This window comes from Equus quagga, chromosome 13 (assembly GCF_021613505.1).
Source record: "Equus quagga isolate Etosha38 chromosome 13, UCLA_HA_Equagga_1.0, whole genome shotgun sequence".
Classification (NCBI taxonomy): domain Eukaryota; kingdom Metazoa; phylum Chordata; class Mammalia; order Perissodactyla; family Equidae; genus Equus; species Equus quagga.
Window position 1 is genome coordinate 41,124,086 of NC_060279.1, and position 12,927 is coordinate 41,137,012.

At 47.7% G+C, this 12,927-nt stretch overlaps 1 protein-coding gene across 1 annotated transcript; it reads left to right on the forward strand.

The window, feature by feature from the left end:
• The first annotated feature begins 1,058 nt into the window (after nt 1–1,058).
• On the forward strand, nt 1,059–11,094 carry S100A10 (S100 calcium binding protein A10). The gene is made up of 3 exons (XM_046683650.1): nt 1,059–1,211; nt 7,595–7,747; nt 10,687–11,094. Exons 2-3 carry the CDS (start codon nt 7,616–7,618, stop codon nt 10,846–10,848), a joined length of 294 nt encoding a protein of 97 aa, XP_046539606.1. The 5' UTR covers nt 1,059–1,211; nt 7,595–7,615; the 3' UTR covers nt 10,849–11,094.
• The last annotated feature ends 1,833 nt before the right edge of the window (nt 11,095–12,927 follow it).

Sequence of the window (12,927 nt, forward strand, 5' to 3'; positions counted from 1 at the left end):
GGAAGATTGTGAAGAACTGCCCCCCTTAACAGTCAGCACCAGGGTTGCAGGAACTCGGCAGGAGTGAGAGCTAAAATGCGCCGAGTTGGGTTCTCCTGGCAAGAGCCAAGATTAGTCACATGGTGGCACTTGGAGGATTCCCTAGTCTGCTCATTCCTTTGGGATCCCTCACTCCTCCCAGGACCTCCCCTGGGAACAAAGGAAAACACAGGACTTGGGACTCAGCCCGTTTCCACCAACAGCTGCTAGTAGTTTGCATTTAACCCTAAACCACAATTAAATGTCAAGGCGGAAAGGGGAATACCATCCGCTAGGAAACACTTAGGTTTTCTCTAAATTTCTTCCAGAAATTTCTTCTAAAGGGCTTTGAGGACCAAACAGGCCAATTACGGACAGAAAGAAGGAGAGTTTGAAACAAGTTTTAACAGTATCAACCACAACTGAAGCTGACCTTTCGACCAAGCGAAGCCGTACACAAGAAGAGGGGTAAATCCTTGGTCAACAAAGGGTTTGTAACGCCCTCGAGCAGGCGAGCCGCACAGCACCCTCCCTCCCCTACCCCCGCGGGCCAGGCGGCGGCAAGGACCTCAGCTGATTCCAGATGACCACGGAACCGGGGCGCAGGCGGCGAGCCCCTCCGGACCGACCTCCTAGGGCCTCATCTGAGAACAACCCAGTCTGACGCCCTCGCGGTCGTTAGGCCTGCACGTGCTCCGCCCTGCAGTGTCATCTAGAAAATAGAAATTCCTAGACCTGGAGGAAGAACCGCTTACATCTGGTTCTGGGCCAGCGGGCCCCACCCGCGGAACGGCTGGATTCTTTGATTTCCACACTCACTCGCTTTCTAAAACCCGAGGGGAAGGGCACGGCCGAGGGTGCGGAGGGATGTCCTGAACTATTCGAGAGCATTCCAGTAGGAAGAGAGGTTTACAGCACGTCCCGTAAAGCTCTCACTAGGGCGGGTGCAGGCCAGGAGCAAGGCTCCTCTGCACAGCCTCACAGAGAGAAGGGTGTGCGCGCCGCGCCCGGGGTGGGGGTGGGGGCAGGAAGAGGAGGAGGAGAAGGGGTGGGGTGAGCCGAGGCCCCGACACCGGCCCAGGCTCCTCCCGCCTCCCCCACCCCCACGTACTAAGGCGCCCAGCCCGCCGCGCGCTGCTCACTGGCCGCGCGTCCCAGCCGCCGAGCGTCCCCCCCCCGCGCCTCCGGCCAAGGTGAGTTCTGCCCGCCGCTCCCGGGCTGTCTCCAGCCTCGACCTGGCGCCTGGGGGACCCCACATCGGCTGCTCTGGCCCACCGGGCCGGGCTTCGCGGCGTGTCCCGGGTGCCGGGGGTCCTGGGCGGAGAGCGGCCGAGGGTATCCGCTGCTCCGCACTCTGGGCCGCATCCAGGCGAGGCGAGCAGCGCCCGTGGCTGGCCCGGTGCGACCCCTCCCCAGAACCCTTCGGACGGGAGGAGGGGATACTTGTCCTTTCCTGCAGGACCTCGGGGTGGGTGCCCCGCGGTCTGCTCTCGCCTCCCTGTTTAATTTTGTTTACTCCCACTTTCCTACTTTTCGATTAGTCTCCCGAGTCATCCGAAGCCCCGCTTCTCGCCCCCTGTCCTGGCCGGCATGTTGCTTTGTGGGCTCTGGCTGCAGGCTGACCTCCGCCCAGAGGTTCCTAGCCTCCTAGCTGGGCGGCCGAGCACGGGGAGGGCTGGGCGGGTTGGCAGCTGGCAGATTCCCTCCCTAAAGGACACTCCTTAGTCCCTCGCCCACATGCTCCAGGTGGGGCTTCCTGTTGTTTGTCTGCTAGAAAGGCAGGTTCTTACTGCCGAGGAGGGGGAGGTCTATTTGTTTTCTTTATAAAGCAATTTTGCTTGGGGGCATTGGGGGAAAGGGGACTCTGTGATTTCTCTACTGAAAGGGTTCCCTTCTTGCTGTCTTAATTAAATTAGCGGAACTAGAAAGAGGGAAGAGCAGGCTTGATGAAGGATCTTCCAGCCTAGATTAAACTGGCCCAGTGCAATGAGACAGAGATAGACGTGCCGTTGGTACCTGGTCACAACTTGAGCTTGGCTAAAGGAATGGCGCTGCCTGCAGCCCTGAATACTGCGCTCTCCAGCCTCAACCGGGCTCCACCCAACTGAAACCGGGATGCTGCCATGTTGAGTGGGGGTGGTGAGGAAAGCAGAGCCGCTGTGAGCCAGCACCACGAGCCCTAGGCCAGACTCTGGAATACATTAAGCCCACCCCCTTCCCACCCTTGGGGAGCTGGGAGTATTCTGCAGGGCGTGGTTAGCACAAAGGGTTCCACAAAGGGCTCCCCGATTCTCCTCGTGGAGGCCTGTGACTCAGCTGTGAGACCATGTGGGTGTGGCCCTGATGGTTCCAGATTCTCTCTGCAGATGGTTCGGCTGGAATACTCCCTAAAGGAAAAGGGGAACCCTGCCATCTTAGAGGGCATTTTCCAAGAGGAAGTGAGTCACACCAGAACTGGCCTGCAGGCTGAAGGAGAGGTATCTGGACTGAGCTGTGGGTGCGGGCAGCTGTTAGACGGGCAGGGCCATGGTGAGACCGCTGCTGGGTTATCAGCCTGTACGCCTGCTGGCAGGATGCCTCAGCTTTACTTCGAGGTTGCTTTTCCGTTAAGAGGTTTGTGTTGCTGCAGATCCCCCCCTCGCAGCTTGAGTTTCACCCAAGTGGATTTTTATATCCTGCACTTCAGGTGAGGCCAGGCTCATGGAAACACCCTGTCAGTGATCTTTGCCTCCAACGTGTTTCAGCAAATTGCAAAAGATAATGCCGGGCATTGGGGCAGGAATGAGTTCATATAACTCATTTGAAATTTCTTCATCAGCTCTGCCCGCACAGATTCTTACCCAGTTTCTGTTTAATCATCTCTTCTCCATAGTATATGCCTTCCTTGATAGCCAGAGGCTACTTTCTTCATCGTGGTCCTTGATCCACCAGACGGAGTTTCTTATTTGAGTTCTTCACATTTTCCTGAGGGTCTGCTAGGCATAAAGCATCTTGATTTCTAGTTGATGCTCTTCCCTGGCGTTTCCTACATACAACATCTGATAGGCCCTTTTCTCCCATATCGGGACCCGGACCAGCCCCTCAAGCAGCTACCCAGTGGACTGAGTGGAGCTGAGTCTGCTTTCCACTGACAGTTCGAAAAATGTGACTTTTTTAGAGCACTGCCCACTTGGTATGGCCTTGGTCACAGTCCAGTCTGTTAAAGTTGAGGGAACAATGGAATTCTTTCAGGGTTATAATATATAAATTAGCACTCAGAGTGCTGGGAAAGCAGGACTGAAGTTTTGGGATCTTTCTTAAGCTTCTCATTTTCCTAGGGACTCGACAATTTAGGAATCTCACATCAAAAGCAAAAACAATGAATTTACTTATTTTTAACAATTTTGAGCACTTCCTAGCCCTTTCACTAAATAACTACCACCCAGCCCACCAATGGATTTAACAGCAGTTGTCACTGTGGCTATTGTTTGCCAATTCTGGCTGATGCCTGACAACTCCAAGGGAAAATGGATATACTCCATTGGGATAGAGGTGGCTTCCGAGGTTTTTTTCCTATTGGATTGTATCTGTAACTTTTCCTCTGCTGCCCACTTTTTTAGTGGGCAAATTTTATGTTTGGTGAAAGGTGGGGGAGACAACCTGGATCCAGACCCACTGCTTCAACTCATTTTCTCTGAATTCCCTTTAGGGATCAAATTCAGGAATGCCTTCTGGGTTCAATTTTCCCCTCCGAAAAAATGTTTTTTTCTTAAAATCCCCAAAGCAAAGGAAGGAAACCTCAAACACATTTTAAATAACAGATGTTTGTTTTTACTGACACCCTGCCAATTATTTTCTGGGTGGGCTGTAAGAAAACGAGGGTATGGACAAGACACAGAAGAGCAAAGTAAATCAGACCTCGTGCTCTTTAGAAGTGTCCTTTTTGAAATTACGGCCTGGATCTGGGCATGGGTCCAGAGCAACATTTGGGATTGCTCAGGAGCAGGGCTTCTCTAAGGAGGCCTCCTGCTTCCCTGCTGCTCCCAGGAGGATCCAAGTTTACATCCTTGTCAATTTCATCGTTACCCATTCATTGAGCAGGCGCTATAAGGGCAGTGCACCAGCTACTGGGACCCTGCTCAAGGAGCCCACCATCTAGTGGGGAAAAAAACAGAAACAGATTAACTAGAATTCAGGACATATTTTTAAACAGTGTTCCATTAGCTGGTGAACTCCCCAAAGGCAAGCACTGTGGAGTATGTGTGTGTGCATGGGCGTGTGCACTTCGCGCACTTGTGCCTAACGCTGTGACGAGGTCGTGCAAAGTAGTTGCTCCCTGTAGGAGAACCAAAAATGGAAAATTGAATTCCCACCAGTGTGTCTCAATTTGTGGAGTCCGGAATTCTTTTCTGTAGGGAAAACTACACAGAGAAAAACTATGGACTTCTGAGCATCCACTCTTAAGACTATTGCCCAGGCAAACATATATAGGGGATTTGCAGATATGAGAGTAAAATGATTCAATGAAAGATGAGTGAACAAGGAGGTAGTTACATTCTGTGGAGCTCCTAGTGAGAGAGCAGAGCTAGAGAAGCATGCAGTAGAAAGTGGGATGAACCTAAACACGAGAAAACAACGAGTGAGAAGAGAAAGAGAGAGGTCATGTCAGGGTCTAACCAGACCTGTTTAGCAGGACACATACTTTTTCCTCTGCTTGTGGAATGTGCTTTCCTCTGTACTCCGCTGTTCCATTCACAGGTGGGCAGCCCCTTTCCTGGCCCTTCCCAGCTCTCACGTCCTCCCGCTGAGCTCTGAGCCACAAGGCTTTCAGCCCAGAAGCCTTGTGCCTGGGTAATCACACCTGCACTCAGCTTCTGCCAAGGAGATTGATTCATTCATTCACTCCTTTAGCAGACACTTATTCAGTGGTTCATGGGTAAAACAGAATAATTCAGTTATTAACCTAGAGAAGCTTTAGTCTAAGACAGACAGACAGGTAAACGATTAAATGGATCGAGTGTTTCAGATGCAGAGAGGACCCTGCTGCCTCTCAGCCCCGCACCCAAGACCCTCCAAAGGTTCTCCCACCTGTGGATGCCAAGAGTGGAGCGAGTCGGATGGCGGGGGGGATGGAAATTCGAGGTTCAAGTCCCTGAACTGTTGCTTTAGCAGCCAGCGGTCAGCGCTGCCATCGGCCTGGGCAGGCCCCGCCCTACACAGGAGGGCCAGGCAGGGCTGACTCAGTGGGGCAACCGCTGCACCTGGAGGAGAGCTGTGTGATTCAGCCACTAGCCAAGAGAACTGCTTTAATCACATTTTCCCCCTTTTCCTTCATCTTACTTTAAAACCAGCGCGCTAGCTCCTCCTTCAAACCAGAATAACTTGCTCATAGCCCTGGTCAGTGACTTCTGGGGCCCTGGTCGCTGATGAGATGGCAGACATCTCCTCTGGTTTGCAACGCTGTTTTCACCTTCACAACTTAAATCTCCTGGCTACCCCTGTTCTGCATTCTTATTGCAAAAGGTCTACCAGACAAATAGGGAGTCAGCTGGCTGCTGTATTCACAACCCACTTGCTGAATAAAACAGCAAGGGGGAGGAGAGGAGGATCCAGTAGGGCAGGGATGTGGCTTCAGAGAGGAAAGCTGGACGTGGGGGGGTGGGACCAGAGTGGCCTGAGACCTGAGCTCTCCCTCAGGGAAGACTGGCCTCACTCTCCTGAAGAAGATATTCAAGAGTGGCAGGATTTCCTCGGCTTACAACTTGTGTTTCTTAGGCTTTCCTAAATGAGCCTATTTTCCTATTTTAGGGGTCCTCACCCCACTGCATTCCCTTCCTTGCTTCTCTGGCTCTGCAGTGCACTTTCCTTCTGCTCTGCTCTGTGAAGAAAGCGAACTAGTGGTCCCACAGCCAGTTCCAGTTTCTGGGATCTTGGGAATTGGTGGTGAAGTGCTCCGCCACTCTGAGCTTGGGCACAGGTGTTTGTAAACCTCTGTGGCCCTTTCCTGAGTTATTTCAGAACTGGGGTGGGAGTCCACATCCTTCTCCCCTCGGCGACTGACTCAGTTCAATTCTCTTAAGTTGCGGGACTTCCAGAACCAATCCAGGCAATGCTGACTCCCTCTAAGCCCACTGCCATCTGAAACCATCTGGGGGACGGGGGACAAGCCTGATGCCAGCTGTGTAGGAAGAGAGGGGAAAGGGCGTGGTTCCCCTGGAATTCCTCTCAGTGGATCTTGAAGCATTAATTTGCTGCTCTCTCCAAGAGAACTGCCTTCCAGATGAATCATGCCAGGTTCTGGTTTATAGCATCTCTAGAGTAGCACATTCTTTGGCATGCTGGTTCCTGTACTTTTCTGAGGATTAAGGGGTGGAATTTACTATGCTTAAGTGTAATTGCTCAGTCCTCATGTTCACCAACTCCACCTTCTCCTCTGTGAAAGATAGCTTTTAAGGATCCGTGTTGAACACACATCTGTCAGCTGCAGGAAGCAGACTGAAAGCATGTCTCGGGTTCCTGTTGGCAGTCTTTAGCAGGGGAAGATGCCAGCCTCTCCTTCGACCTGTGCTCAAAACCTATTCTTGTGAATGTTTTTTTTGGAGTGGTATATTACAGTCTCCATTCAAGTTCACCTGTTTCCTATCCAGTAGTGATTTTAGGTGATGTTAGCCAAAGCTACCCTGTTCTGGGCAAAGCACACCTTCCAATTAAGCCAAAAATCCATTGAGCTCCTATTGAGTACCAGGCACTGGGTCTTGATGAGACATATGCCCTCAGATCATTATCCCTGAATATAACAATCTGACATGATTCCTCTCCTTTCTTTCAAACTCTTCATAGGAAAGCCTTTGCTCTCCCACCGCACCCCAGACTGTGAGAGTAGCCTTTCTGCCTAGTACTGCCAAAAATTTATCAGGTCCCCAAAGGACGTAGGATATACTGTTACTGTTTCCTTCTCAAGGAACTAGATAATGGGCTTTGAGTGGCTTTTATTTGGGTAGGGCAATTGCATTTTACTAACAAAGATGCAAATATCTTTGTTGCAATCAATAACAAATTAAGAACTTTAATAAAGAATACATACTCCAGCAGACAAAATTCATTTCTAAGCAGATTTCTAAACCCTAGAATTAGACTGAACCACGTTACCTAGTTAAGCTTGGCGAGTTGAAGTTTCCATATTAACCAGGCTTGACTGTGTGAGTTGTTGGTATGCAGCCATATGTCAGTCCCATTTACCAGCACCAAGAGAAATGATGAAACATCTGTTCTTTCAGCTTTGTCAGTTAAAAAGTGGGACACTGATCTTGCTTTTCCAAATAATTGGAGTTTCTATTGTTCATTAGGTGATTTATGTAGAATTAGTGGGCAACTAGACAAAGCCCTCATTCTGAGGACCAGTACCTGAGGTGCCTGTTTCCATCAGTAGGAGGCCCAAAACCTGGGGTGAACTGGTCCTTAGATTCACTGAATTTTAGAGCTGGAAAGGATCAAATGGATGATCTAATCATACTCCTTCCAATTTTTTCTCATAAGACTGGCCATACTCATGGGTTAAAAATTAATGTAAACTCTGTTTCTTTATATCCTTTAATAGGTTTCAACAAACCTCACCAAAATGCCATCTCAAATGGAACACGCCATGGAAACAATGATGTTCACATTTCACAAATTTGCTGGGGATAAAGGCTACTTAACAAAGGAAGACCTGAGAGTACTCATGGAAAAGGAGTTCCCCGGATTTTTGGAAGTAAGTGTTGAAAGGCTCAGAAAGAGCCAGACCTAAAATTCAGTGCTTCTAGGCCTTGGTTCCTTTCCCAGCCTTTTTCCATCCCTTCCCTGTGGAGGTCACTGTGAGAAAGGTGTTTTCATTCATTTATTTATTGAAGATTATTGAGTGCCTACTGTTTGTAAAATATCGTAGGGGAAGCAGAAGGTAAAGAGGACACAGCCCCTGCCCTCAAGCAGCTTACAATTTGGAGATAAAATAAGACTACACACAAATAACCACAATTTGAGGTGTGTGTTAGGAAGATTCCATCTGGATCATCTGTGTCCCCTGAGCCAGAGTTGTAGGAAAGAAGGCCTTTCACCAGAAAGTCATCAACCAGCCTGCCTGGTTGCCCTCAAGTCCGTAAACCTGGTGTCGGAGATGCCACATCCTGGGCACATCGACTTTGAGCAACTTGAATCTCCCTTCTTAGATCCTTTCAGATGAAGGTTTTTAAAAATTTTTTCTAATTCTAATCTGAAGGGATGGTGTCAAGCATCTGCTGAATGAGAGCCAAGCGTCCCTCCAGAAATAACTGCTTTTCACATTGAAAATGCTATGAGAACCAGGAGCACAGCTTGTTTATGACTCCCCGTTGACAGACTGAGGGATCTGTGAGGACTAGAAGAGAACTCTGCCATCAGCTCAGATACACCACTCAGGACATTAGGTGACAAGGCACAGTTGTCCTTTTACCTGTAGGCCGTCAAGAGATGGTCGTTGCGTTTCACCAGAGGTGAAACATTGCTTGACAAAATATTAGATTGATATGCAAGCCCTTCTTTCCCACCCCAGCTGGAGTCTCTTGAAAGGATCATTACTGTGCTTGGTATGGAATAAGCGTTAGCCTCTGAAGGGTGAAGGGAGGGTAAAACGCTGGGTCTTGTCTCTTGTCATCTGCCTGGTAAGAGCACATCAGTCAAGCTCCTAACTCCTGACTCAGTAAACATGGGGTTTGTAGTACTATGATTGACATGTCACCAATACCAGTTAAGTAAACAGATATAAATAGCCTAACTAGTCTCTCAGAGCTGCAGTCACCACAATGCTATCCCAGAATGAGTTAGAATATACCGCTGCTCTGCTTTTGTACGGTCCTATGATATAGCCCCAGACCAGGAGTTAGAAGCTCTGGCTCTGTCCTCACTAACACTCTGCAGGTTGCTTTAGCTTTTAGGGCCTCAGTTCCCTCCTCTGTAAAATGAGAGGGCTGGATATGGTTATCTCCAAGTCACTTTCACTTTCTGTGATCCTTCCAGGCAAGGACAAAATGTGCTCATTGTAAGCCTGCCCGGCACAGGAACAAAGGTGGTCTTGGTATACTAAATACTCATTAATTGTGTTGTTGCATAAGTTGGAAGCTGGGATGATGAATATCACATGAAACATAGACCCTTCCTCCCTAAAGGCTTTGTGGCTTGAGAAACATAAACGGTGTCTGTAGCACGGAGTACTGAACGTAGCAGTGTAATTTATTCCAGGCCTGGAGGCGTAATTCCAGGCACACCCATACTCACTGCATTGACAGAGCGTTTTGTTTCTGAAGTTGACCCCTTCTGTCTTCCAAATTTGACTCCTTCTGACCACAGCCAGGAAGCTGGGGGTGAGGCCAGAATTAACCGAAGCCCACCAAAAGCGGCCGTAGCTGCATAGAGCAGGTTTTAGTTGATTGCCGAGGGTAGGAATTTGCAGTCTTCATGTAGAAAATGCTGCTGCTTTACCTTAAGGGATTTCTGAGTGCAATTTGTAAACATCCAGCACACCTGAGACACTCTCATTTCCCTCACTCATGCATACAATCAATGGAATTCATAAATACTTTACATGAGCCCTTTAACACCTCTAAAGGGCCATATTTCCCTCTCTGGTTGATGGCATGGACCCTATAGAAGCCACACATTCCCACTTCTAACCACCATCACTAGGAAAAGGAGTGATCAAGCCAATCACCGTGGAAGCAGGATGAAAGAAAAAGCAAGGGGGTCTTGCCTGCCTGCCTCGGTTCCACACATTCATACCAGACACTGAGAGTCATGGGGGTTTATGACTCCGTTACACATGCTGCTTTCGAAGCCCATCTGGTGTAAAGCATCCAGCGGAGAAGAGGGTAGGATGGCACAGATTTACCAACTCATGAAGAGTGGAAGCAATCTTAGACACATTCTACAGTCCGTCACGTGAACAGTTCATAGTTGACACCAAGGCCCACCAAGCTGTGTGACTTACTCAAGGTCACATGGCTAATATAACATGAAGCCACACTAGCTTGGCCTCGGCTGTGCCAAGAAATGAGGAGAAATGAGAGTCGTCTGTCCATCCTCTCCAAACCCAACACACCCCATGGCATCATTAGCACCTCTTTAAAATCCATAGGACGATGATGTAATTTACTCCCTAAATAATCTTATGAGATCTTTCATAAGGAATTTCCTTTTGAAGGGATTTGACCATGCTACCAGGAATAAATTTTGTTAAGAGAATGAAAGCTTCAACTACAAAATGGGGAATTTAGGGTGGTTCTTTGGCAGAACCTTGTGATTCTGAGAATTGTGGAAACGGTTGAACTGGACGCAAAGCAGGTCAGAAAGCCATGCTGGGTTCAAAGTGGCAAGACCAATGGGCTGAGAATGAGGAGGCCTGGGTCTCTGGCACAAAATCTTAATAGGATGTTTCCAGTGTCCCTGGTTACATGAAGGAATGCCTTGGAAGCCTCTTTGCTACTTAAAATAAATATGAATTTAGTGAAATGCTCCCTCAAGGAAGAAAAGTACATTTAGGGGACTTCCAAAGGTCACTTATGACCTAAAACGAGTTTAAATAATTGGGAGATTATATACATGGTTGTCAGAAGTACAAATCAGAGAAGCTCTTCATTGCAACCATTGACTGATAATTCTTGCCTTTGTTCTTTTTTTCAGAATCAAAAAGACCCTCTGGCCGTGGACAAGATAATGAAGGACCTGGACCAGTGCCGAGACGGCAAAGTGGGCTTCCAGAGCTTCTTTTCGCTAATTGCCGGGCTCACCATCGCATGCAATGACTATTTTGTAGTACACATGAAGCAGAAGGGAAGAAAGTAGGCAGCATTGAGCAATTCCTCCCACCCTGAGAGGAGCTCTCCCAAAGGGTCGCTTAAGGAATCTGCCCCACAGCTTCCCCCTGTATAAGGATTTCCTGAGCAGATCGAGACCCTTAGAAAATGTACAAATAATGTCCCGTTCGACAAGCAGAGAAAGAAAAGTCAGTTAAAGCCGGATAAGCTTTTGATTTTTGTATTGCTTGCATCCTCTTGCCCTCAATAAACAAATTCTTTTTTTAGTTCCTAATTTGAGACAGAATGTTTGTTCCTTCTTCAGAAATACTTGTTGCCTGCTTCATTTCACCAAAAGCCCACACACCTTTGGGTAGCCAGCCCACCGCAGAGCTCTTTCCACAGAACTGGCAAAATGGCAAAGCACGCTGCATTCAGGCCCTGAGTCTAACTTCTCTAATTGATCTGCCTTTGTAGCTGTGTCTAGCCGAAGGGCCAAAACCCCAAGGATTAAGAGAAAGCACTTCAGGAACATATTCTAACTTTATAATTGCTGAGCAAGGTCTTGCCCAGTTGAATCAGTGCCTTTCCAACCAGCACTTTAGATGTCTGAGTCCATTTTTCATAGCAAAGTTTCAGCAAACTGGGGTAAAAATGAGTCCATATGAGAACTAATCAAAAGAAAGGAGAGTCTAGTGTGACACAACAGTAATAACATCACGTTAACATTTATTGAGTTGTCATGAGATGTCATGGTTGTAGTGGGGTGTCAGGAAAGAGGCTAGTGTGACTTAGATAAGGACTAGTACTTTTTTGCTGCAAATTGAGTGCCAGAACTGGTCTTAACACGTAGCGAAATGTTTCTCCCAGATCTTTCTGTGCCTGTTATAAGCATCAGCATATATGCATTACATACTATATGCTTATTAACAACACAATACTCTGTTTTTAGGGAGAGATGATGTATGAATTGGCACATGAAATTGTTCTAATTAAATAGGTCAACGAAGATGGAAACATTTATTTTTATGATTGGACACATCAACATAACTCTGGGAAAAAGTTTAACAAAGTCATCTACCATCACAAGGAAAAGCATGCGAAAGGAGTAGGATAGTCCAGAACTAGCTTTGGGGAAAAGAAATCTAATAAAATCAAGGTCAAAGATAAAATTCCAACATTTTATTGTTTCCTGGCTGACAAATGAGCGAGGTAAGATAACTCTCAGCTTTGCAGCTATAGGATTACATTGGAAGTTTACAGAGAGGGCTTTATTAAAGATAAATTTATTAAAGATATTAAGTAGAAGGGGGGAGTTGCTAGTTATAGAAACTGACTACAGGAATGACTTCCAAATCCATGCCATAGAACTGGGCCACCAAGGGAGCTGCTGGCCCGGGAAGCTGCCTGCTGAACTGGGAAGCCATTGCTACGGCTGGCAGCTCCAGAACCACACAACCCAGGGCACAGTCCATCCTAGCAAATACGGGTACCCATTGGCCTGCCTCTTTCCACACGGATCTTGGCTCCCACATCCAAGTCTCAAGGAAGTGCATCTAAATAGCAGAACTTCAATTGCATCAAAACCCTAACCTTAAGGGAGTCTGGGAAATAAAGTTTTACATTTTCCAACCTCTGCACACTAGGAGGTGACATGCTGATCTACCATATATGCCACAGCGACAACTCACAATTCTAAGAGAAGTTGTCCAATGTAAAGGTTAAAGAAACTACGGCTCTAAGGAAAGGAGGTTCTAAAAGATAACTGCTTTGATAGCTACAGGGAATAGAGAAGCAAACTGGTGCGCCACAGGCAAACCATCTCTCTGTCCATGAGAATCTCTATCAGTCCAGATTTACCTCTTTAGTTTACATCTCCTGCCTCCTGGGGCAACAGTGTTTATGTTTACAGGTATGAAATTGGTGTTCACTTCACAAATGGGCAGGTAAAATTGTAACACCGAGAGATATTATTGTGGGCCCAGATGTCCCCAAACCCATAGGAAGCTTTCACAGTCTAACCCTCTCCCTGAAAACAGAAACAGAACTATCCCAGGAGAGAGGGTTCTGGGGGTAAGGGAGAGGAAGTGTCAATTCATCTTCACAGTGTGTATGTAGATTCAAACGA

Coding starts and splice junctions, on each gene's coding strand:
- S100A10 (XM_046683650.1), top strand. CDS start 7,616: ATGCCATCTCAAATGGAACACGCCATGGAAACAATGATGTTCACATTT. Junction 7,748..10,686: donor AGTTCCCCGGATTTTTGGAA/GTAAGTGTTGAA, acceptor TCTTTTTTTCAG/AATCAAAAAGACCCTCTGGC.